General features: G+C 41.9%; 1 protein-coding gene across 4 annotated transcripts in view; it reads left to right on the plus strand.

Moving 5' to 3' along the window:
• Positions 1 to 26,087, plus strand: part of ADAM12 (ADAM metallopeptidase domain 12) — a 170,633-nt gene that overhangs the window by 19,580 nt on the left and 124,966 nt on the right. For all 4 annotated transcript variants that reach the window (XM_021398772.1, XM_021398773.1, XM_021398775.1 and 1 more), the window contains exon 3: positions 25,529 to 25,602. In XM_021398772.1, coding sequence (XP_021254447.1) covers positions 25,529 to 25,602 — 74 coding nt within the window. The remainder of the gene's footprint in view (positions 1 to 25,528; positions 25,603 to 26,087) is intronic.

A 26,087-nucleotide genomic window follows, 5' to 3' on the forward strand; every position in this document is an offset into this window, starting at 1 on the left:
GTGTTATGTAACCCCTTGAATATTAACTCTAGCAAAGAAATTCAAAGCTAAAGATGAAGGCCATCTATAAATATATACTTCGAGCATATTTCTTCTGTTTTAACTGTATGGTTGTCACAGCTCAAAGGATTCTGCATGTAAAGTGGCAGAATATTACCATTTTTTTTTACTGCTTAGCATGCATTGCATCCCATTGAGCTTTCAGAGAAGCAGCTTTTCTGCCTGCTTTGTTCGTGAAGCATTGTGCTATGGATTGCTCTCATAAACAAACATCAAAAGTCTGATTATTGGTATGTCATTTTGGACACTGTTTGAATCTAATGTGAAATTCTCCACTGTCTTCAAAGGCGTTGTGTTCTCAGACGTTGTTAGTCATCTTTATGATTCTCCAGATCTATCAGATGTTGCACTGATTCTTTTCACATTCTTTTTTTTTTCTCATGGCTTCACGGTAAGGGCCTAACCCTACTGAAAGAAGGTTTTATTGCCATTGAAACAAAAAATAATTGGAAGGAACAAGAAGAAACTTCTGAATTAAAAAAAAAAAAAAGAGAATCATGATGGAGATTCTCAAATCTACTGAAAACTACCAAGCAAGGATGAGCCTTAACCCATTAGTTCCCATCTTTTGTGCTCACAGGATTGTGTTTCCCTTGCAAACTAACAAGGCAGGCTCAGTCTGCTGGTAGAATCGTAGAATGGCTTGGGTTGGAACGGACCTTGAAAATCATCCAGTTCCAAGTCCCTGCTGTGGACAGAGTTGCCACCCAGCCTTGCTTTAGGCACCTCCAAGGATGGTACATCCACAACTTGTTTGGGCGACCTGTACCAGCCTCATCATCCTGAGTTCTGCGTGCATAGTCCCCGCAGTGTTGCTATGAAATTACCCAGCAGAACACCCCAGTGTAGAGGGATCTCCATGCTGGTTGACGTTTCCCCTCTCGCTGCACCTCGTGGCTTCATTTGTGACTCTAGCACAGGGTTTGATGCACAGAGCTCAGCTGAGAGGCTTGCTATGTCAGATCGGTAATGTAGTGCTCAAGCTTTTCAAGAGCAGACCCATTCAAGTTTATTTCATAACTGGCATAGCCTTCGTGCAAGTGATAATTGTTTATATTCCCTCCAACAGAGCCTCCTGCTGTTCTTTTTCATTTGAAATAATTACCAAAGTTTAGACTTCCAGACAATTGTATTAAGGGGAATCATACAGCGCTGCTTAAACAAGGCTTTGAAGGCTGAGAGGACAGCTTTCAGAGCTCTTTTACATAGTTGTTTTACATATCTTAAGAGAGAGAGGCATAAACAGAATTTATAGTGCTCTCCATATTTTTATGACTCATGAGTATCGAATACAAGAGGCAGTGCTGTGCATGCTGCTAGGGCTGTGTCATCAGCTGGGAATGCAGCTTGGCACAGCCAGCCACAGCAGTGTGAGACGCTGCACTGATCCTGCGTGAAGTTCTCCAGGAGATCTGCCCCTGGGCCTTTAATTAGTAACCTGACAGTCATTAATTCAACAGCCAGTAAACAATCTGTTATTTCCTTGGCTCTTTATTGTACGTGCAACCCTGCCTTGTAGGGCCACTGTGAGGATTAATTAGTCCAGAAGTGCGACATTATTTAATAACTCTCCTGTATTTGTTTAATCCAGGAATAGCATGTGGAATCTATTGGGATGGAAGTGCAAGGTTCTCCCCAACCCTGGGTGACCAAATCAGCTTAGAGCTGCCCCTCTCCCCTTGCCTTGTGCAAGAGGGGTCCTTGCGAAGGGAAACACGTCCTCCTAGCCAGACCTTGCTCATCTTCAGCCAATTGTTCCTTCTGATCTTTTTTTTTAAGAAAGTAAAGAAAAAAAAAAATGCCTGGAGATGCGTCCTGCTTCTGGGGACTTGCTGGATCTCCATTGCAGCCACAAGTCTGGTGAATTCCTGGAGCTGGGACCACCAATAACAGCGTCGCGTTGGTGATTGAGTAGGGGAAATTCTTTTCTCTGTCTGCACTGAATCAGTGCCCTAGTTTCAACGAGATACACCAGTGTTCATTTCCTGCCTGAGACGCCTGGGCATCCTGGGACGTGTTAAGCAATTGGGATTCGTCCCAGAAAACGGTCCATTTCATTTTTAGCTTAAGTGATACAGTGTGTGAAGTTTTGTGGGGTAGTTCAATCGCAAGATAAATAGCAGATAGCATGGAGGGAGACTGCTGCTTCAATACAGAGAAAGCGTGGAGCTCTCTATTAACCATCTGCCCCACCTCAGCCCCCTCAGCATTTTGGAGCCTTCTGTAGGGTGAAATTCCCTTCCGTGAGGCTGCATCGCACCGGGCTGTCGGGAGGGATTTTGTCATACTTGGCCAGTGAAGATTGCTGTGATGTAAGGGCCCTGGGTGAGCTGTCTCCCATACCAGCCCAGCTCCGCTGCCAGCAATTGTGCGCCGTGGGCTCTGCAGAAGTGCTTTCCTTGCTTGCTGCCCGTGGCCCACCAGCAATGAGGTAGTGTCTCAGATTGGGGCTCAAGAAATCAGCTCAGGCGTTCCTCCATAAGGCGATGGGGCTGAGGTTCTTGCATGTGAGTTTTTTGGGGGAAAACAAATAAAACAAAGGTTTTGATCTTAATGGTGCAATAACCCTTTAAAGTGGTGCTGAAATCAAAAACTAAATCCTTGCAATTAAGCAACGTTACGCCAGTTTTAAGAGCTTGTACTGAGGCGCTTTCATATTGAATTAATTTAGCTTATACTTGGCTATTTCATCTCTCTTGCAACAGATCTTGTGAGCGTAAGGTATGAATTTCAGTGTTGGATTAAAACAATGCTTTACTTTCCAGCTACGAACACGTGATCATCCTCTTACAGGAAAAAGGAGAATCTCCCTTGTTCTCAGTTCTCACTGTGATTGCTCTGAGTCGAGCTGAACGCAGTGCAATCCCTTCAGCAGGCACTCTCCCACAAAATGGGGCCCTCTGGGTGGTGGCAGCGGGATCTGGGGTCTTTCCAAGGACTAAAGGGGACCACCATGGAAGCTAAGCACCGTTGGCACACGCTGTGATGAAGACCCTTATCTTGGGGAGCCATAGTAAATTGAATTGTGCTCAATGTATGTATGTATTTTAGGGATGAAGAGGTAAATGTAGCCGGTAGATCTGCCAAGTCCCGTTGTTACAAGCTTGATGCTTTTGTTGTTGAATTATAATTCTATTTGAATGTAATTTATCTCAAGCCCTAGGTGATTTACTTTTTCTATAGGGAATTTCTCATTCCTCAGAATTATAACGAAAAATCATAGAGGTAATATGCAGCTTAAAGCTTGATAAGAAAAATATAATTAGAATTGATAATAAGCCTTTTTTAAAGGCAGTTGTAATATCTTGACAGTGAAAAGGATTTCAAAGTGTTGCCATTTTTCAGGAAAAAGAATGACTTGCAGAAATCCTGCCAATTATTTCTGAAAAGCACACATGGACGAGGTAAAAATGATCTGTGCCATTTTGAAATGGTGGCAGAAAGTTTGTATTCCACTTCTATCCTGAGGAAATTGTAAGCCCCTTTTGTGCACTTTTTTTTTCCCTCAAGGACACAGTTTCCAAGTATTATTGAGCCTTCAAAGCTTAATTTAAGAAAATGATTGCAATTTACGTCAGTGTAGACACAGTGGAGTGATGAAGCTTAGCAAGACAGGAGACAAAATGCTTGTGTTGATATCTGTAGGATGCATTTCCATCTGCATGATGCACATGGGGTGCTGCCAGAGTCTGCAGATATGTTACTGGACTTAAATTCATCCCCGTCCCTCAAGGATGTGCTTGTGATGTTTCTGGTCAGTGTAATGCCAAGTCTGGTGGTGATACTGGTGGTACGGGAGCATGTGTTTGCCCATCCAGTAGAGCATTTAAATGCTCACAGTGACTTTGGGGTTGTTGAATCTGAGGAGAGGTCTCGTCACCGCTCGTGTTCCGTGGCAAGCTAAAACACATTGAGCTCCACTGAGATCTGCATCTCCAGCTTTGTGATGGACCTTCCCTCCCCTGCCCCAGATCCTAGGATGCGAGTCTGCTGTTTCCTCTGAGGTTTGAACTGTACTCAGGAAACTGTGCCTTCTGTCTTAGGGTCAGTGTTATTTTCCTTCTACAGGATGAACTCATTCTCTCTTCAATTCTGGCCATCTCCCTCCACCAGGAGCTACTGGGAGGCTCCTTGGCAGTTGTCTTCTTCCCCTTTGCTCTCCCCGCTGACCACATCCTTTGTGGAGCTCTTGAGCAATGCTGCACTAAAATGGTTTTTTTGGGGTGAACTTGCCAAACTCTTCCTGGCAGCCATCACCCTCTGGAGTGATTTGCCTCCTTCTGGTGCTTAAAAATGGTGTTTTGAAATTGAAGCCCATATATCATTTTGATATTCAGGAGAATGATATTCATAACCTGAGCCCACTTAAGCGCACACAGGAGCAAACGTTTTATGTCAAAGCTGCTGTTGAGCTAGGGGAGGATCAGGTCTTCATTGAGATGCCTAATTTTTGTACACTGGTGGATGCTATTTTCCGGTACACTTCATTTGTGTGAGTGTTGGAGATGGCAGGCTCTTTCGGGCAGCAGTCTTGGATGAAATCCCACACTGGTGTCTCTCAGATGACATTATTTACTTTAGCTTCACCCATTCCATCATCTTTCCCTAGATGTTTTCACATTAAGTACATCTTGTACTGAAAAAGAGACGCTGCTGAAAGAGGTCTGCTTCGGCTCCTGGCAAATGACAACGAGACAAAAGCTTGGAGATGTGTTAATGTAAACCGCCGTAGTATCCCTGCCCCAGAAAGGGCTGTTTCCTTGGCAGATACTGCATCTGCCTTTTTCAAGTGAGAAGGGAGTTTCTGGAAATGAATCTGTTGCGGGAAAAGCCAGTAAGAGGAACTGTGTAATTTTGTCCTCAGTTACTTCTAGAATATTGCTGTTTTAGAGCTGCACACTCCCTCCAGCCCACACTGGCATGGTCAGGGTACGTTTTCAGCAACAGGAAAAAAAAGTGGGATTCCTAAACTGAGTATCTCCAACAGAAAAAGCCTTTCTCTTGGTTGCAACAGACAGAAACATTGTTTAAACCAGACTTTTTTGGCATTTACTGGCATTACTAAGAAAGAGTTGGCGAGGAAAGTTGGCAGAAGGAGATGAGTTGGATAAGCTTTAAAGATTTTTTTTCTATAAAATGAAAATCCAGAAGCTGTGTAAATGTATTTTTTTTTCTCTTTAAAGAGCATATAGAAAGACAACATGCATGCTTTTTTGACTGAAATAGCACCTAAGTTGTCTGTGCCCTCCAAATTCTCTTCTCTCAATTAAAATGATGGCGAGGGGGGTGGGGGAAGAAGGAAAAGACAAAACAAAACACCTCAGGAAATCCCTAGAATGTTTATTTGGGAACAGACCAGCCTGTTACGGTCATTAGCTTGCAAAGGTATTTCTGCTATAGTCAGAGGGCAACGTGAATTTTAACCTTTTACTGCCAAGAGATGTCATGTTTGGTAGAGAAGGAGCTATTGAGATACATCGAGGCCTATAAATTACTGTAAATTAAGTGAGTGACATATAAAAAAGAAAACAGAATCCCCAGAGTACTTCCCGTAGAGAGAAATTTGAATCAATTTAAGTGCCTGAAATAGAATATAAAGTTGTTTCTTACTTTCCTGAGTACCTATTTATTACTTTAATATTTCTGATTGTGAAAGGGCCTAATTGCAACAAAAAGATATTTTGAAACATTGACCTCCATTTTTTTTTTATTGTAAGTTTTAGTGCAGAATTGCTTACAGACATGGTATGTTGATTATAAAAGGAAGAAAAGGAGCAGTGCTGGGCTGGTTTAAGCCTTAATCTGTGCGAGCCCTCCAAGCACAAGTGGTTGTTTCCCAGGATCCCCATAGGAAGAGAGAGGAAAGGAAAATGCTGCTCAGCAGAGACAAAGCCTCGAGAGCCTGGGAAAAGTATGAATTGCAGAGGGCAACTTAAAGATATGGATAAAACATTTCCTTTCTTCATTTTTTTAAGGATGGAAACCTAAATTGTTTGCTTTGTACAGTCAAACATCTCTCCTTTTATTGTCTTGCCCTTTTACATCTATAAAATGGGAATAAAATTTAATCCAAGCCATGGGACATCAATTTGATTTTAGTAATGGCCTTTTCAGATTAGAAATGCTATTTGTATTCATACTTGCATGCTGTGCAACTTTTAGGGAGCAAGGATTTGCCGTTCTGGGGGAAAGATGAATGTCTTGCATGTGTGGATAAATCACGCATGTGTTGTCAGAACAAGGGAACAAATATTTTCAAGACTGTATTTTCCAAAGAATTAAAGAGGAGGAGCGTTTGCAATGCTGAGTACAAGGGTTTCAGTGTTATGGTCTTGGAGGCAATTTAAGAGCAGCTTGTAAGAACTATGAAGAACGTTAATTGGAATTTTTATAGTGTATGATGAGCTCTATAAATCAGTCCCAGTCCCCTTTAGCATGATCACCTTTCTTTGATGGCAATGACACCTACATGAAAACACTTTATTTTAAGGAACATCTGAGAAATAGCATTTTAGGGTATTATGTATTTTTCTTTCACGTGCACATTTTTACTGCTCTCAAACGTACAATTTAATAATCAAGCATCAATTTACTTTTAAAAAGCGACTTACTAGTTGTAATACACTTCTGTGCGTGTTTTGCTAACTAATTTAGGAAGGAACTGCAATGATTGACACCAACTCCCATTTCAGCCTTTGCCTACAAGCATTCAGTATTTAGCAATTTCTCTAAACCTGTGCATTTGAGATAGGAGAGAATGACAGATGGATTTGGGCCATTCCTTTAGAGGGGATTCCTCACTGCACTGCTAAATTTCCCGGTATTGATATACACCTTTTTATATAGGCATGCATATATGCACATATATACAAATAATCTCTTCCCAGGCTTGTCTCAGAATTCAACTGTCCAGTCAAAATTTGAATGTTTTTTTTATGATTTTATGCGGGGATAAGTGTCTGAGTTGGACCACAGAAAAACTGTTGAAATTGAGGTATAAAATTGAGTAGTTGCCAGAGAAGATATATACCATGGAGTGCAAAGCCCGTCAGTGTTTCTGCTTTGCTAGGATGTGTTATTGGGCAGGAACTGCATTTAGGATCTGAGCGCTTGTCAGCGTGTCCTTATTCCATTGCCAATGGCATGAGCTTCATCTGTGTAGACAGAGTTGCTCTAATTTTAGGACCAGGCTGAGGAAAAAAGAAAATAGCATGCCATAAAATAAATAAAAATGTTCAATCATCAGAAGTGTCACCGATATCTGTAAATTACAGGAGGAGTCCAGTTCGCTTGGAGCCCTTAATGACAATGTTAATGATAGTGTTGGGGTGAGGCTGTTTTGCTTGGTGTGAATTCCAAAATTAGCTATCGAAGTCAAGCCAAATGATTTGGAAACATGGTGATATGTTTTTATTGCTACTTCAGCAGCCACCGTGTCCTTTTATATTTATGTGTTCCATATTTTTGCATTTTAGATGTATGTTCTCCCATCGTGGCACTGAGGGTTTCAAAAGTTCCTCAAGAGCAATAGTGAAATCTCTGTCATGCTCTGTTCCATTGGTGCACTGGCTGGCACCTGGCAGTCCACCGTGAGCAAGTGAGATGTCTGTTCAGCATCAAATAAAGTCCTATGGCAATTTACTGCCGTCTTTACTGATCTCACCAAACCATTGTTCTGCATCTCCACGAACGTATGAAAATTTGATTCTTCAGTTTTAGGGAGCTTTATTTTGTTGGTGCAACGTCATCGTCACAGCCTGGATATGGGTAAAGGTAACAGCTTGTACCCTGTATTTAGCCTAAGGTAATGTTTGTACGTACAAGGTATTCTCATCTGTGAATTTTGATTTGCACATCAAAATGTGAGTTGTATGGGGGGCTGCTGATAGACTTTATTGATCCAGTTTGTGGTGAAATGTAGGCTTCTTTAACACCGGAGTTTCCATGTAAAAGCAAATAATGCTGTTTGAGGGAGCAAGGCAGCATCCCTCAGCTTGAAGCTTGGGGCACAGGAGGCAGTTGAGGGCATCCCAGTGAGTTGCCCATCTGAGCTTCTCTCTGAAAGTCATCAGTCTGCTGGCAAGTAACTCTTCTCATTTAAGCTTCATGATATAGCCTGGCAACCCTCCTTCCCCAGTCGGGGAATCAGCACTGCTGGGGAAACCCTGCTGAGCCCTTTTCAAGTTGCATGTTGCTGAGCCTGAATGGCAAGTTCCGAAAAGATGCTCTGTATTTTTAAATCTGCTAGAAGACCCCATCATGCTCCTGTGCCTCAAAGTCCCATTCTAAACGCACTCTGTTCACTCACACTTTGCAATACAGTGCAGAGGTACCCCTATCTGCAAACACTCTCTATTTATAGAGACACTAATGAACCTTTTCAGAGGACTTTCCTCTCTGCATTCTGCTTACTTGTAGGAGTGAGGAGTACAAAAGCCAGATCTGGTGCAATATATTATGTTTAAACAGTGCACTTGTAAGATTTGTGTTTCTTTTTTAAAGGAATATAACGGGGCGGTAATTCAGTAATTTAGATGCATACTTCAGTGAAAGTTTGGACTTCTTTGCTTTCTGAGGGAAAAAAAAAAAGTGTTGAGTGTCTCAAGAGGAGCTGGTAGGGTGCACTATTCATTACTAGTCCAGTGGCTGGGATGCTCACGAGTGCAGCTGGGAGGCTCTGGATGTGAGTGTCTCACAGACCTTCAAGGCATTGAATCCATTAAATCTCACAGGAGATTGCATCCCTGGAGACTACGTGTTTCGTACTAGATCCTCACTGCATAGCTACTGGGAAGGAGAGGAGTTATTAAAATAAATGACCACGGGGAGCAATAAAGAAGTGAAAGGGAATTGCTTAAATAAAAGGACAAATGATGATCTTTAAGTTATCAGTCAGTAAGGGTACATTATCACCTTTTTTCATGTTGTGCAATGCAGTGGATGAGAGCTTGCTATTTTTTTTTTTTTTTTTAGTAGGAGTAATAAAGAGAATAAGTAAAGAACGCATCTGAAAGTTTTATGGAGTGCAAGACTACCAGCAGCCACTGCAAGCCTCTCCTTCCCTGGGGGAGACCAAGCAGTCCATCAGCTCTGGAGCATCTTGTTGGCTGCTGCTGAGCTTGCTCTGGTTTGCCATGTGGTTCCTGTGAAAGTTAAGGCTACTGGTTATATGAATTAATCTTCTCTAAATTAATGTCTCTGTAGCTTCTGCTGCTGTCTTATGTGTAGTCTGGGGCAATTCTCATCACAAATGAGAGAGGTCACCTGGGGGACTGCAGGATGGAGTGTGGGGAATGGCTGGAAAGCATGGCCTGTCGTGAGGAGCAGAGAAGTGGGATGTCAGTGCAGATGGGAAGAGGCTGGGCAGGACGTGATGAATCTTCAAGTATGCAAAAGGCTGCAGGAAAGTCAGAGGCAGTAATTAGTTTCAGTGGCACTGTTAGATATGCTCCCTGTCTAGCAGCAACAAGAAGAATGGCCTTACAAGGCAGCAAGTAAGAGCTCAGTAATGAAGATAATGAGAAAAGGATGTATGTACATACATACAGTGAGGAAGGGAAGCTTTGAAGTCTCTCAGATTGCGCTTGGTTTTCAGAAACACTAGAAAAACAGCTGCTAATGAGAGAGGTGTCGTTGGTCCTGACACGGAGCAGGAAAATATTAGTTCCCTTAAGACAAATTTTCTATGGTTTGATGTGAAGTGAAAATCATTCTTCCTCCTTTATCAAAACCTGCCTTGTGCATTTTTACCATCTTGAGGTTTCAATAAGATTTGGGTTTTTTTAGTTTTTAGATCCATCAAGCTTCATAGAGAAGACTTCAACTTCTTGCTTAAGATGAAGACTTAGATGGCTTTGTTGACTTTTCTTTGTTGGCTTTTCTTTCTCTTCTAATTATTAGTTTAGTAGAGCTTAGAACCAGATTCTAAATAATACACAGACAACTGAAACATTAATTACAGTGCTGTCTGAGCTGGTTGAAGAGAAAATGTTCCAGCAGAAGTTGAGCCTTTTGTTCTTTTAAGTCTTTTCATTAACTCAAGGATGCACATTCAAATCACGGAAGCGGGTCAGGATGCCAGGGAGGTTGGCTTATATATAACAGGAGGAGTTTGGTGTAGGAGCAAATTAGTTAGGACCCTGGCAGAACTTGTTACATTTTGTGTTGTGCTTCAGAGCTCCCTTGTAATCATGGACAAGGCAATTAGCCTCTCCATGCTGCAATGGATCATCTGTAAAATGGAGGTGGCGTTACGTCTCTGTCTTGCAAATTGGTGCCATCTTACACATGGTGAGGTGCTCACTTGCAGCAGTGATAGAAGCTGCTATAAACAAGGAAGACACTTAGGAAAAAAAAGTTATATTCAGCCCAAGGAAATCCTTTCATTGAGTTGCTTTAGAGGTTCCGGAAAGAGATGGATGAGCCATTCTGTTGAGACAAGTTACAAAAGAACACTACATCCATATGAGCCACCGACTATACCTTGCAATAGCACTTTCCCGATTGCCGCTTTCCGAAGAATGTAGTATAAAATACCATGAACAAAACTGACCAGGGAAGATTCATCTTTTGAAAGCTGAGTGAAGTCTCTTGTATATCTTTATGGATTCTACAGAAAACGTGCTACACAGAGATGCACAGGCTTCACCAGAGGCCCTTCAGTGGCTTTCTGGAAGTACAATGCCATAAACAATCCAGGGTGGCAGCAGCAGACTCCTATCTGTATCATCTGTTACTCTGAGAAGCATCAAAACTTCAAAAGCTTTTCAGGAAGGGGGAAGGGAGGAGAGGATTTAACTGCGGTGCATCATAAATAGACCAAATCCTGAGATGACAATTTCAACTGTTTACAATAAGCATGCAGTAACTCAAAACATGTGTAAAGTCGTTCTATTAAATCACATGGGTTGTGTTGCAGAGCTGTTTTATTTTTAATTAGCAGTGAACAGAGACATGGTGCTGGGTTTGGTTTGGGGGTTTGGTTGTTTTTTTTTTTGTTTTGTTGTTGTTGAAGGACCATCAGAATAGAAACATATTCAGTCCAGAGTGGGTTGTTAATTTTTGTTTTTGTTTTTTCTTCCTCTCAGTATCTTTTCTGCAGCTCTGTGCTAGTAGCTGTAAAGCAAGCAGGCTGGATGCAGAGCCTGTTAGAAATGTTCAGGTTTTCAGCAGATTGTTTCACTTGGTGCTCCTCAGTGATCTCTCTTTCGTGGTACTGATTCTTCCCAACGCTAAGATGAAAATACGATTTTTCCGTTTTCATAGAATCACAGAATCGTTTGAGTTGGATGGGATCTCTGAAGGCCATCTGGTCCCACTCCTCTGCAGTGAGCAGGAATAACCACAGCTCCATCAAGTGCTCAGAGCCCTGTCCCCTAACTTTGGGTGTCTGCAGGGATGGGTACCACCACCTCTCTGGGCAGCCTGCGCAGCGCTTCACCACCCTTATTGTGAAGCATTTTTTAATTTAATCTTTCCTTTTTGTGTTTGTTTCTCCGCATAGGATAGCTGGCTTGCAGTTCCAGGTCTGATAGGAAGGCCTCTGTGTCTAACTGGAAGTATTTTCTTTCAGAAGACAGTAAGTCTACAGCGCTGATGAGAAGTCAGCAGCATGTGGCACATCAGATCCATTTAGTACAAACACCAAAATACTGAGCACTAGGGCACAGCCCTGGACAAACTGACATACTCAAATTTCTTTAGTTTAATACTGAAAAAAAAAAATCTAAAATTGAAGTAGGAATCAGAGAATTTGAGACTATCACCTTTAAACCTTGACCGGCATGCTGTGTTTGCTGCAGATCTTTACTGCATTTGCTCAGGTATAACTAAACTGCATAAAGTATGTGGCGTCCGATAATCTTTGCTCTCCTCTGTTACCTGTGTTAATTCACTGACTTTTGGGGCAGGCTGGCAAAAGCAAAGCAGAACTGGTGCAAAAAAAATGGAGTTACAAGAAGGAAAACATTGTAAAAACATACTTGAATGGTATATTAACATAGAGGCAACTGAAAGCTGTCCAGGAAGGAAATAGAAATCCTCCCATCAGGATGAGCTGATCCGGTGGCCTGGATTTTGCACAGGCAGATCTTCGGCTGAGCTCCTGTTACATGGGGAATCCAAACAGAGTTTGCAGCTCACAGCTGCCTGTGCTCCTCACCTTCAGCCCCAGCGACAACTGCTGCTTTCTCCCATCATCAGTTCAGCACTGCTCGCAGCTCCATTTCCCCACGCCTCCTACGGGCGTTCAGCTCCCATGTCCACAGGCCAGGCTGAAAAACATTCCCAATCTTGTTTTGTTGCTTTGATCCATGTAATGGAAGTGTTTTATGAGAGCCTGCTGCGGAGTTTACTCTTTTTCTTAGTTTTCCCACCCTGTGCAGTCGGTGCAGCGGGCGGGCAGGAGCCTTTCTGCCTGTGGCACAGCGGCTGAAGGTGACAGCAGGCTTCTCTGCACACTTTTATCACACGTTGCAAATGCCTTTGAGACGTTTCCTTCTTTGTTATCTTCAAATGCTGCACTGTATTGATTTTTTGCTTTTTCTCTGAGGGGCTGAAAATTCCAGCAGTAACCCTGAAGCCAACTGAAATCATTGATTATCTGGTTTTGCCTCCTCTTCGGTTATTTACCTCATGCCCTTCAGTGGGGAAAGGGTGTGCTATTTCCAGATGATTTAGTGTAACGGAGAGTTGTGCTGAGCCGCAATATCAATGTGTGTAACCTTGATTCAGGGGTTATTTTTTTAGACCCACAAGTTTATCTAATGCGTCGTAATGGAGCTTGCGCTAGAAATATCATTGTATGGCTTTTCTTATTGAACCAATGAACAGTAATGAATGAAACAGATTTTCTATAAGCTCGTTGAGCAAGTGAAAATACTTAAGGATGTTATCTACAGGAGGAATTCAATGCATATTCTGCATCCTAGCCATCTACACCCTCCTAGGTACCCGAGGAATCCTCCTAGTTATTATATGAAATGTATTTTATAATTAATAGAAATGTTATCGCAGTTTTTTATGTGTATATTAATGGTAGTGGCATTTTTGTCTTTGCCTTTGTAGCAAGAAATACACCGGTCATCAGTACTTAAAATCTCTCAGTTATCATTCAGAACAAAACATACATTTTTGTTCCAGGGTGTGCTTCTTAGGTTTTCTGAGCTTTCCCTGCTACTTTGCATCTTTTATTTTCTACAAGAATGTATATGTATAGAAGTGGCATCTGATAGTTCACTCTCTTTCTAATTAAGTAGAAAAATGTGAGATGCTGTGCACAGGTTGGCAATATTATGTGCTTTACCAGGAAATCTTCAGATCCTTTCTCTGAGGGCACATTCCAGGTTATAAAAATGATTAATGTGTCTTGGAAGTACGGCTTTGGAAAGTTTGTCAAGTTATCTTGAGTAGCCTGAGATTGGGGTGAAATCTCCCCCTCCATTAGTTTAAAAAATATTAATATTTGATCTGTTCTCACATAACTCATTCATCATCTTCAGTAGATCATCAGAGACAAATTACCGTTTGAGAGAGTAGAAATCAGACACCAGCCCCTCACTTCTGGTTCACATTCCAGTATCTGTGATGCAAAAGGGAACTTGAATCCAGAAGCACATCTGTGATTGCAATAACAAATTAGCAGAGAAGATTTAATCTGAGCCACATAATATGAAAAGATGTTTAGAGAGAACGAAGCCTGAGTTAGGGGTCTTGGCGCGGGCCTGGTGCAGTCTGATTGGAGGGGAGCAGGAGGAATCCGAAAGCGAGGAACAGCATGTGAATTAGGCCAAGTAATTAAGTGATTTAAGCATTAATGGGGCCAACTCTCTGAGTTCATTCAGAGAAGCAAAATACGTATCAGTGCTTCTCTGGAGATTGCTGCATTGTCAAGGGTTCTATTTAGCCGGGATCCTTACGCCTACTTTTACTTGCATTTAAATAAATCACATTTTTCATTGTCTGAAACCGATTGTATCTTTTTGCCTTTCAGTAGGTTTCATTTACTTACGATTACTCTCGCTTCAAACTCTTGAAATCAAATAAATTAATGGAAATGGAAAATCAGAACTCTTTCCTAATTAAGAACTGTGCTTTTCAAGGAATATGAAAGGATCTAATTTAGAGGAAGATGTTTGGAGAGCATGAAATGTGGCTTGAAGGAGATACATGTGCATTTAATATAACTCACTGAGCACAGCCAGATTTGTATTGACGGGAGACAAAAAGCATCTGAAACCCTCTTTCAGAGATAGAATAATTTATGGGTTTTCTCGGAGCACTCAGAGTTGACTTTCAGTTCAGTGAAATGGGTGGCCATTGCACTTTGGTTTTCAGTGGACACGGTTACTACTGTACTTCGTGCTATTTTTTTCCATATGCATTACCTGGACTGCGGAAATACCAGGAGGGATCTGTCTGTGCCCTTTGTTCCTACCCCTCAATGGCGCTGTATCTCTCCCGTATGAAAAAAGAGAAAGCTCTATCCTGGGGCTGTCGAGGACACAGCAAGCTGTCAGGATGCTGGTGACACAGAAGGGATGTGAAGAGTGGTCAGGTAGCTCAGATAGTGTCCATGATCAGCACGATTTAGAATGGACTTAGAATCATTAAATCACCAAGGCTGGAAAAGACCTCCAAGATCATCCAGTCCAACTGTGCACATACCACCAATACTTCCCACTAATCCATGTCCCTCTGTACAACACCTAAATGTTTCTTGAACACCTCCAGGGATGGGTACTCCACCACTCCCTGGGCAGCCCATTCCAGCACCTGACCACACTTACAGAGAAAAATATTTTCCTAATGTCCGACCTGAACCTTCCCTGGCACAACTTGAGGCCATTCCCTGTCATCCTATCTCTAGTTATATGGGAGAAGTGGCCAATCCCCACCTCCCCACAACCTCCTTTCAAGCAGTTCTAGAGAGCTATGTCTTCTCAAGCATCCTTTTTTTCAGACTGCACAATTCCAGCTCCTTCAGCTGCTCCTCATAAGCCTTGTGCACCAGACCCCTCACCAGCTTCATTGCTTTTCTTCAGGGCCTCGATGTCTTTCTTGTAGTGGGGGGCCGAAAATGAAACACAGTACCATAGCTGCGTACAGAGGGATGATTGCTTCCTTGCTTCTGCTGGCCACACTATTTTTGATACAAGCCAGGATGCCATTGGCCTTCTTGGCCACCTGGGCACACTACTGACTGAATTTTCTATGTACTGAAACAGAGTTCTCTTGATCTGCTGTTTCCCCAACATGCACAAATCCATTGTGACTGTGGCACCCATGTGTAATACAGCAGCTCCTCTGCTCGTGCCCTCCTCAGCATGGCAGACAGCTCCTGCCATGTAGAAATAATCTGGAACTCATATCATTTCTTATCATCACGAACTTAGAGGTAAATATTGTGATAATTCTTTTCCCCGCAGCATGGGAAGTAATAGTCTCAAGTTGTATCGGGGAGGTTCAGGTTGGATATGAGGGAAAATTTCTTCTCAGAAAGAGCACAGAGGCACTGGAAAAGGCTGCCCAGGGAGGTGGAAGAGTCCCCATCCCTGGATGTTCAGGAACTGTGGAGATGTGATGTGGTCAGTGGACATTGTGGGGATGTGCTGCAGTCGGACTTGGGGATCCTAGAGCTGTTTTCTAACCGTAATGGTTCTGTGATTCTAAGGTTGCAGTAATTACAGGTGTAGATGCAGAAAGGAGAAGTTTTTAAGGTTTGCTGTTCTGCTCCAGCTCTAGTAAAGCACAGTGGATATGTGGGTGGTAACATGGAGTGCTATTAGATGGGAATATGCATAGAGAGCATGTCAGGATAAAAGGAGCAAGGTACATAAAATATGATTACAGTGGGAAGCTAGTTGACATACAGTCTTTGACAGAGTCTGTGCTTGACCTTGATCTTTTGAGAAACTTGTAAGACCTGAATGTTGTAATAAAGTAACTAGTAAAAGAAGGTCACATCCCTGTTGTTCTTACAGAGAGGAGGAATTTTGCTTTTAAAACTGTGTAGTGAAACAACCTACTAAACCCAAATCCACACGGCATAGTCCACAAAGAAGGTCACTTACATTTAGAACTGGCAAATATCAACAGCTGTTCATTCACATTATAATTACCCAAATTGCAAAGGACTGTCTGCAACACGTTCTGTTTAGTAACTCGGACTACCCAGACTCACTGCAATTGCTTTTTAGCTGCCAGCTCTATTAAGTTTTGTTTTGTAACAGTTTACTGTAGAACAGACATGTTTGTTTTCTCTGCACAGCCTTCCACAAAGCATTGTTTAAGCAGCACATAATGTATTCCAACAATGAGGTACTTTTTGCTCCCATCTGTTTGATAGCAAAATGAACAGTTGTGATTCCTACGTACAGTGTAAATACTGTATAATGACTATGGGTTTACTTTGAGCAAAGTCCAGGTTATTTCATTCCTCTGCCAGGCTGAGTCTTTTTTTTTGAGTTAGAGAAAGACTTTTGATCTTTTCAGGTGCTAAGCCTACCTCTACCAGAACAACCCATTGCTGCCTAGGGCTGATGGTAGGAGCACAGCGGGTAGTAGGAGGATGGGGTACTGTAGAATCATAGCATCATTTGAGTTGGAAGGGACCTCCAAAGGCCATCTGGCCCAACCCTCCTGCAATGAACAGGGCGGTCAGCTCAATTTGGTGCTCAGAGCCCTGTCCAGCCTGGCCTTGAAGTGTCTGCAGGGATAGGGCACCACCACCCCTCTGGGCGACTTGTGCCAGTGCATCACCACTATTATCATAAAAATCTTGTGGGTCTACCCACTATCCCAGTGCTCTGAGTAGGAAGTCCTCTGATCCATGAAGCTAGGTCAGTACCTGGGTTATAACATTTGGTGGATTCGTATAGCTTTTTGGAGATTGTCCTTCAGAGTCTGGGCATGCAGCACTGCAGGGGTGGGTCTGGTTGGGATGCACGCAATAAATGAGGGCTGGCTAAGAGCAGATGTGCTTTTTATTTTTGTTCCTATTAGTTATTCTTAATACAAAGTTGAGTTCACAGTTTGGTGCAGTCACCTCCATTCAGTCAAAAACATATGTTGTTTCCTTTTCCTTTCTTCCTTCCTTTGTGAATCACAAGCCCAACGAATTGCCTGCTCCCAGATGCTGAGCAGACTCCTTGCAGGTCATCAGGCACGCAGTGAAGTGCAATAAATACACGCTGCGTGTTGGCTTGTGTTGGTCTGCATCCATCCTGCTGCAAAGATACAGGAAGGGCTTCAATCCCTTGCCTTGGCTGCTTTGTGCTACAGCGCGCGTCCTGCTCCCAAACCACATCCTGGAGCGCAGGATAGCGCAGCTCGCTCCCGATCAGCTCTTTGAAAGTATTGGCAACACCGGCCCCATTCTCATAATTCACTAATGTTTGTTCCCTGAGTTTGTTTTTAGGAATCTGTCAAAGATTTTCTTTCAAATTTTGCCCTGAAAAGAGAGCATCGATTTTGACCTATTTTTAACCAGTGTATTTCGGCAGATAATTGGATAACTGCTTTAAAAGCCAGGGCTGGCCTATTTGCCCTGCTTGCTTAGATGTAATTTTGTAGAAGGAAGGAAAGCATTTGACTTTTTTTAACACATAAAGCTGCGTAGTTTCTGCTAATCCTTGCATCGCTGGCCATATGCACCAAAATACGTTTTAGTACAACTTCCACACCTGATAATGAAAATATGGTATAAGTGCTGAACTCGGCTTTCATGCTTGGCTTTCTACTGACACCAAATAAATTCATAGCATAATGAGTCAGCCTCAGAAGATGCAGATTTCAAACTGGTTGTTTTGGATTTGCTCCTGGAGTATTTGATCCATAACGTTATGACATTTTGAACGTGTTTTAGTTAGTTTATTCTTTAATTTAAAAAAATGTAAATCAGGAATACTTCACAAAAAGACTGCAGCTAAATTGTAAGCAAGCTTTCCTTTTCCCAGAGCAGTCATTAACCCTGTATTGCTGCACAGAAACCAGGAAGCTGTGTGCTTGAACTCTGTCGTTTTATTGATTTTGGTCTGGCACAATTAACTTCTCAGTTTCCTTTTTCTTGAGTGTTATTTGCTTGAATTTTTAACTCTGTATTGGAATCTTGGGACACCAGCAGTGACCAGGAATCTGTTAATTTAGAAAAGTCTTTATAGAGGTTTGTAAGAAGTTTGTCAGATATTGCTAAATAACCTAATAGCCAGAGACCAACTGTGAGTGCTATAGAGGCAGTGCGCCTAAACATTTTTTCTTTTTTTTTTTCTTTTTTTTAATTATTATTTTAACTAAATTTTAATTGATTTTTGTTTGTGAAGAGAAGCTGGCTGGATTTGGGTCATTCTCAGTGTTGTAGTACTGTTCTATGCACCTCGAGTGAGCTCCATGGTGGAGCTCCATATTACTGTAGGGAAGCCTGAGAGAATGCCTAGGAATGCCTGGAGAAAGGCTTACAAGGCCTTGCCCTGTCCCTTCCTCGGGACTTCACGTGAGATGGCTTCTGCTGTGCCTTCTGGTGGCCAGCTGTGCACATGGAGCTGGTTGGCAGTGCGAGAAGCAGGAACGGAAGAGTCACAGAATCGTAGAACGCTTTGGGTTGGAAGGGTCCTCAAAGGTCATCTAGAAGAGGATGACAAAATTGGACTGCCAGCAAGCAACAGGTTGATTTGCTCTGCAAGGAAGAAATAAATAAATAAATTGGGGGGAAAAAAAAGGTTTGGTTTAGAAATTATAACTTCCAGATAGAAGGATCTTACATCTATTAGCATTGCCGGCAAGAAAGCAAACAGTATGGTCTGTTTTCAAAGAGTCACTGTATTTTAAAGTTGGGAACAAAGATGCAAGTTGTTTGGTGTTGTGCATTACTGGAGTGGCTCAGCCAATTTGTTAAGGGGCTGTGATTCGTTGCTACTCTGTTCAAAATAATCTGCTGCAAACCCCTCTGCTCTCTGTGCTACTACTCATTATATACTGCCACAGGGATACATGCTTGTCATTTGACAGTAAGGAAAGCACAGCTGAGTTCACTGCCCTGAGGAACCTGCAAAAGAATATGAATTAAATGTTTATACTTTTCATGTCTGCATGAAATATCACTTGCTTTTGGAGATGTTTACAAGAAACATAGCCTCTTGTGTTCGCTTCTAAAGAAAAGCCAAAAGAAAGGAAGAAATATTTATTGATTTAAAAGCAATGCATGCAATCTACCGTATTCTTTGCTGGTTGTAATTATCTTAAATGTATATACTTTGTAGGCAGCTTGCATTGCAGCTTATTGGATTGAATTCCCGTTATCAAGGTAAGATCCCCCAGGTGGCTTTATTTCTTATAGATTTCCCAGCTGTTCCTTCCTTGCATATTATAGATAGTGGAGAAGTAATATCGGCTCCAGGATCTCATCCCTATAAGCATGCCTTTCAGCTTGTATAGGCACAAGGCAGAATATCAGTGTGTGACAAATAATGGACAAAAAACATATTTTCATGCAGATAGCACAAAATGGTATAGAATTTATCCCTACTGGAAATAATGTTCTCTTTTCTTGGTTATGAAATTTCTAATTCCTGATGCTAGCTATTCAGATACAAGTAAAGGCATCTAGATCTGTGCAGACTGTAACTATCTGATGCATCTCAAATGTCCGTCATTTCCAGAGCTATGCTTAAGAGATAACATAAACTTCTGACCCTCACTTTTTCTGCGTGTGTGTGGTGGAATTTATCTTTTCAGAAGCATAGAGGATAAAATAAATGTGATCGTATTCTTGTATTAAATCTTGGTGCCTATTACACAGGTTGAGACTCTCTGGATTAAACAAATATCCCCAATTTTTCTTTGGGTAGAATACTTGAGCTATCACATCATCTACTCTCACCTGACCTGTGTGAAATGCAACAGTCATCCCTGGCAGTCTTTGGCCAATAGGTAATATCTGCATGAATGAGCAATGTAGTTAGCTTAAGTCTAAATACGTACTGAAGGCTCACAAGTTCACTCAGGTTTCTCTGCCCTTTGAAGATGTCTCTTCACTATTCATCTGTTTTCATAAACAAATGCTGATTTGCTTCTGCGTCAAACTGCCTTGAATAACACTGTGTTAAACCACCATCCATGACGACATTCATGGCACAGCCAGGTTGCCTTGGTGGGAGCTGGTCGGAACAAATCATGCTCACCTCTTGCATCTTTAAAGGGCCTGGAGCATCTCCGTTACAAGGAAAGGCTGAGTAACCTGGGTCTGTTCAGCCTGGGGAAAAGAAGATTGAGAGGGAATCTGGTAAATGTTTGTAAATATCTGAAGGGAGGTGGGAGGCAAATGGATGAGGACAGGCTCTTCTTGGTGGTGTGTAGCGATAGGACAAGGAGTAATGGCCTGAAACTTGAACACAGGAAGTTCCGCACTAACATGGGAAAGAACATTTTTATGGTAAGGATGTTGGAGCACTGGAACAGGCTGCCCAGAGAGATTGTGGAGTCTCCTTCTATAGAGATATTCAAGACCCATCTGAAGCCTACCTGTGTGACCTACTGTAGGGAACCTGCTTTGGCAGGGGAGTTGGACTCGATGATCTCTTGAGGTCCCTTCCGACTCCTGAGATTCTGTGATTCTGTGAAAAGCTAGAAGACATTTCCCTCCAATCTTGCCCATTTCAACCCATTTCAGGCTGGGAATGTCTCACCAGGAAGGAGTCAGGACAGTTCATGCAAACTGTGGCCTAACATGTGACGGGCCATGGATGTAGGTCAACTTGACAGCACATGCAAAGTCAGCCCCATTGTGAGGTTGGCTTTAGCATACTTAGCAGCAGTTCTGGAGGGACTGGAAACCACTTTGCTGGATTAAACAAATCCGCCTGTTTCAATCTACCATGTAAGGACTTCATTTAAAACTAAAACTTATTTGAAACCAGAGAAACAAAATAATCCCTTTTGGTTCTATTTCTTATGCTGATCCCTATTCTCAAACACTGGATTTGGATATCTGAGACAGCTGAAAATGCATTTGTCTTTCCAAATGTATTAATGCTTCTGCTTTGAGTTTATTTACACACTTTCTCTTGTCTTTAGATATTTCCTTTTATTTCTATTATGTGGTTGCTAGAATATTTTTTTCTTTAATGTTGTATATACTAGTCAAACTCATGTCTTTTAATCCAGTGAAATCCTTTATATAGAGGAAGGTGTAAAAACATTCACACCATGATTGTCCACTTCATCAGTTTTCTCTCTCTGCAGACGTAATGAGAAATGACTCAAAATATTCTATCTCAATCTCAACAGTCAGTATCAAGGGAAGAGCTAACAGCACTGCAGCATGATTGCACTACATGCCAAATCCACAGCCCAAAGGAAGAGATGATCCAGCAGTGATTAAGACTTTTTCCTAGATTAATGTGCAGAAAAATATGCTCAGTGACAACTACTTTGACTTGAAATTCCAGACTGGTCATCCCACCAAGGTGAACAAATCTACTCCAAGTGGCTAGCTACTAGTCTTTCAGACATAAAAATTAAATTTTTTTTGAGGGGAGTTATTATATCAATATTATTAGAAAGTAATCCATGAAAGCATTAAAAGTTCAAGACCTGCTGCTGAGACTGTGGGTTGATATTCATACTGATGCGATAAAACCTGAGCAGCTAAGGAAAAAAACATGATTACTATTTTTGAGCTACTGTTCCTGTAATGCCTTGATGCCTTTGCCAGAAGGAAGGTGCCTATCTGCTCACCAATGTGTTCAGGCAGCATACCTTTAAAACATAGATTCATAGAATATCCCGAATTAGAAGAGACCCATAAAGATCACCAAGTCCAACTCCCGGCTCCACAACAGTTTACACAGCGAGTAGAGAAAGACAGGAGGGTGAAAACTTGTCCATTTTGCAGAGGTATGTTGGAGGAAAGTGGCAGAAAGAGTAAGTGGAGTGCAAAATAAGCCAGGGTGCAGCAACTCTGCTCAGCTGGAAGTTGGCTGCTCCCACAATGGAGAGTGGGTGCCCCAGCAGGACTGTTCTGGTAGAGCTGGGCTGGGGCACCATCACCTGGCGACCTCAAACCATCCCTTCTCTTCTTTTTCTAATTAATGATCTAGAGACGGATGTGAATTGAAGAAGGGTGGGAGAACTTAAAAGTACTTCAAAGCATGTATTAATTAAACAACCTTTGCTTGTGTGTATTGATTTGCGTTCTGTTGTGAGACATCAAGCAAAGAGCTCTGATTCAAAACAGGCTACATCCTCAGTGGCCTCTAGCTGTCCAAAAAAACATTTATTGTGTGCTTTATCAGAGAGAACTCTTGCTTGGCTTTAGCTAAAAGTGCATCATGTTGCACTGCTAATTTATTTCAGAACATTGAGTAAACATCACTTAATGGCAATTCAAATCAACATCCCTTAGCAAGGAGCACATTAATGGGGGAAATACCTTTACTTCTCCACTGATAAAATATGGTGAGGACTTTGAAGGTAAATGCTATAAATAAGAGAAAATGACCAAAAGCATTACTTCAAACATCCTGAAGTCTGTTCTGCGTCTTAGGATATCAAGGAACAGTTTGTGCACACTGATGAAATATGCCACCAAGAACGTATCACCAACAGGAAAGGAGCAAACTGTAGTTAGAGTGGAAAAAAAATCTAGAAAACACAAATTTGTAAGGGAAAAAATGGTCAAAACGTGATGATGATGATCTGATGATCTCTTATATAAATATGATATTTTTTTACAGTGTTAACTATTGTGGTGTAAAGGATCTTCTAAGGTTAATTTTAATTCACTTTTTCCCCACTTGATAATTTTAAAGTAATCATATGTAGGATAAGTTTTGGTATCAACACAGAAGTTGTTGTTTTCTGTGATTCTCATGGAAGTCATAACAAGTGGTTCTTGATAAAAGGTTCTGAGCAGAAGAGTGTGCGCTCACGTTATGCTTTTATTATTTATTCTAAACAGAAGATATAAAATAGCTTTTGAATATCAGTGTTTACAGCAATTCCCATTTCATCTTGCAACTCAGTTTTGAAAATATTGATTATAAGGAGAGAGTACTACAATGCCTCGTGCGACTTGAAATGTGTTTAAGGTCTAGTAGCACAAATGGGCAAATAGTTCACCAATGCTGCAAAAAAAAAAAAAAAACTAAAATAAAGTTATTCATTCATTTCATTTCACAAATGTATACCTTAGCAAGTCAGAAAATAACCTTTCTGGATGATCATTGTTTTTCTTTCACATCAGAAATGTATCATTTTAACACACCATTTGTGTGTTTCCAAATACTGTGCCACCAGAGCCATCTGTATTTTTTGCTGCATTTGTGCTTATGACTACTGGACAGAATTTGAAAACGTATAGTTTCATCTCTTCCCAGATGGCAAAAGAGAATGTGAGCCACTTGCTTGAACATTATTTCTATGATAGAAAAGGGATCCGAACCTGGGTCTCATGCAAAGCAGTCTAGCATCCCAACCAGCAACACTGTGCTCAATGATAAATGTCAGCTTCAGGAACTCTCTAGTTTTTTGTCCAGTAACAAGCTGCCTTATTCTGCACCTGCTTTGTAACTTTACAACTTGGTAGCATCAATTGACCATCGAGTGAGTACCACTGAGAACTCATGAATAAACATAGTTATCATTTACATGCTAACAAAGGGCCTTCAACTGAAAGGAGCCCATTTGTTTCCTGCAATATCTTAATTATTTACTGTGTTATATTGTAATTAATTGTATCCTGCTCTCTCAATGAGTAGTGTGTATATCTTATGGGGTTTGGAACCAATGCACTAATATTAAAGCAATAATCAACATCGCCTCTAAATATTCATGCCAATAAATGGCTCCCATGTGTTTGCTGCATGCCAAGGATCATGTGAAGCTTTTATTTAGCATTCTAGTGGGATCTCATTGCTGCAAAGTTTACGGAAACACAGAATTTCAGTATTGTTGCTATTTGGCGTGGGGAGAGGAAAATGTGATTTTGCACGAGCAGCGGGGTCGGACGCTTGGAAGAAAGCAGTGGTATTTCAGTCACAGTCTGTGCTTAGGAGCAGTTGGGCACTGCTCCTGCAGGGGTCAGTCCCTGGAGGTGTTCCAGAACCATGGGGATGTGGCACTGAGGGACATGGTGGGGCTGGGCTTGGGCTTGGAGATCTCAGAGGTCTTTTCTAACCTCAGCGATTCTGTGATTAATAACACTTGAGAGCACCAGGGAGTTGTCAGCTATTTTTTATTTTAACAAACTTACCATTTTGTTTAGTCTATGATAGTCCCCTCGTAATTTTACTTTTTAATAAACATTTACAGTTTTTCAAACTGCTTTGAAACCCTGGCATTGTATGGGCGGGTGCTCCAGCAGCCAGGGCTCCACCACGGCACCGCTGCAACAATCGCAGATTCCAACGCATTTCTCAATAAATCACTTAAACGCAATCCCCCTAAAGATTAGACGGCCTCAGTTCTGCAACTGGCTGGCGTAAATATTCAGAAAAGTGCACTGAGCTTGCAGAGGAACAACTGATTTATTGAGCTACTGTAGAATTTCAAAACAAGGAAATACTGTCTCGCAATCCAGTAAGTTTGTTTAATGAAATGTAAGTTAAGTGTAAACAGTCTTAACATATATGGGAGCGCAGGCTTTTGGATTAAGAGTAATGCATATGGTAAACTGTGCCTTCTTGTTTGGTGTGTGAAGGGCCCATGTAGGTGTGTGGGGGGATCGCCCCTCTGCCCAGGCTCTGCCACTCTTGCACAACCCCAAAAGAAGTGAATCCAGCTTCAGACACTGGAAATGAAAAACAACTCCTTTGGCGGTCAGAGTGCAGTGATATGAAGATTGCATGTGGTCGTGTTGGGGCTGAAAATGCAATCCAGATGTCCTGACCCTGCCCCACAACGCATGAACTGGGATTTGCGTGTGCTCTGCTGCTGATGGCTTGCATAGATCATTCCCTTACATATCGTGTATGTGCAAATACCTTGTCTACTGTCCTCACAGTGATACTTGATAATACTTTTAGCCATGCTTCTGATCCTTCCAACACCAATTCTTTTAGTTTTCACTAAATATGAATGATTCCTTCTTAAAAGTTATACTACATGTACTAAAATATGTAGCTGCTCATAGGGAGCAAGTCATTCAGTATGATTGTGCTTCTTGTTTGGTTTCCAGGAGGGTCTCAAATCTGTATTGCATGTGGGGTCCTGTGCGGAGGTGTGAGAGCCACCAGCTCCCAGCCTGGTCACTTAAACTGGAGATGGGCAGGAGAAGAGCAGACCTGATTACCTCTGCCTTCCTTTAGAAAGGGTTGCAGAAAGATCGAGCATTAGTAAGAGATTATATCAGTGTTTAATCTCATTGTGCTGTTATATGGAGAGAAAAAAGAGAAAATTTCCAACTGTATCAGATAACTTGTGGAAATGGAGATGGGCTCTGGGTTTGGGCTCAGCCAGCTCTGTTTTCCTCTTGCAGAACCACCCGTCCCTGCTGCAGTTGGTGTTACAAGCTGGAGGGGAACGTCTGGTCATCCACCTGGAGAGGAATGAGTGAGTACCCCTGGTGCATGTTCACTTTGTACTGGCATTCCTAGAGTGGGGTTGTAATGCTTACACTGACAAAAATGCTGCCTCTCTATGTTTTCTTCTTGATCGTTGTTCTTATTTGGTTTGGATTTGCCTCCTTTTCCTGTAGTAGGCCCTTTTATTTACGTTAGTGTGGAAAACCCTACAACCTTTGGAAGCATGTGACCGTGGTCGCCTCCATGCAATGTGTCATGGTTGTCTGCTTGGCAACATAAGCCAAGTGATGGGGCTTAACTTCTGCTGGGCCATTAGGTGGGAGCTCTGTGGGTTTGTTGGCAAGGGGCTGTGGGGAATGGTTGCTCTGCTCATGAAGCCCACGATCACATCTGAGCTCAAACACTTACTGGTGGGCTGTGAATATTGCATCTTCTTCCATGTGCTCTTAACAACTCCTGCTCATGTCTTGAAGCTCTCAGAGAGAGATTCTGGGGAATGCTGCAGAGAGAGTC

The sequence above is a fragment of the Numida meleagris genome, chromosome 5 (assembly GCF_002078875.1).
Source record: "Numida meleagris isolate 19003 breed g44 Domestic line chromosome 5, NumMel1.0, whole genome shotgun sequence".
Taxonomy (NCBI): domain Eukaryota; kingdom Metazoa; phylum Chordata; class Aves; order Galliformes; family Numididae; genus Numida; species Numida meleagris.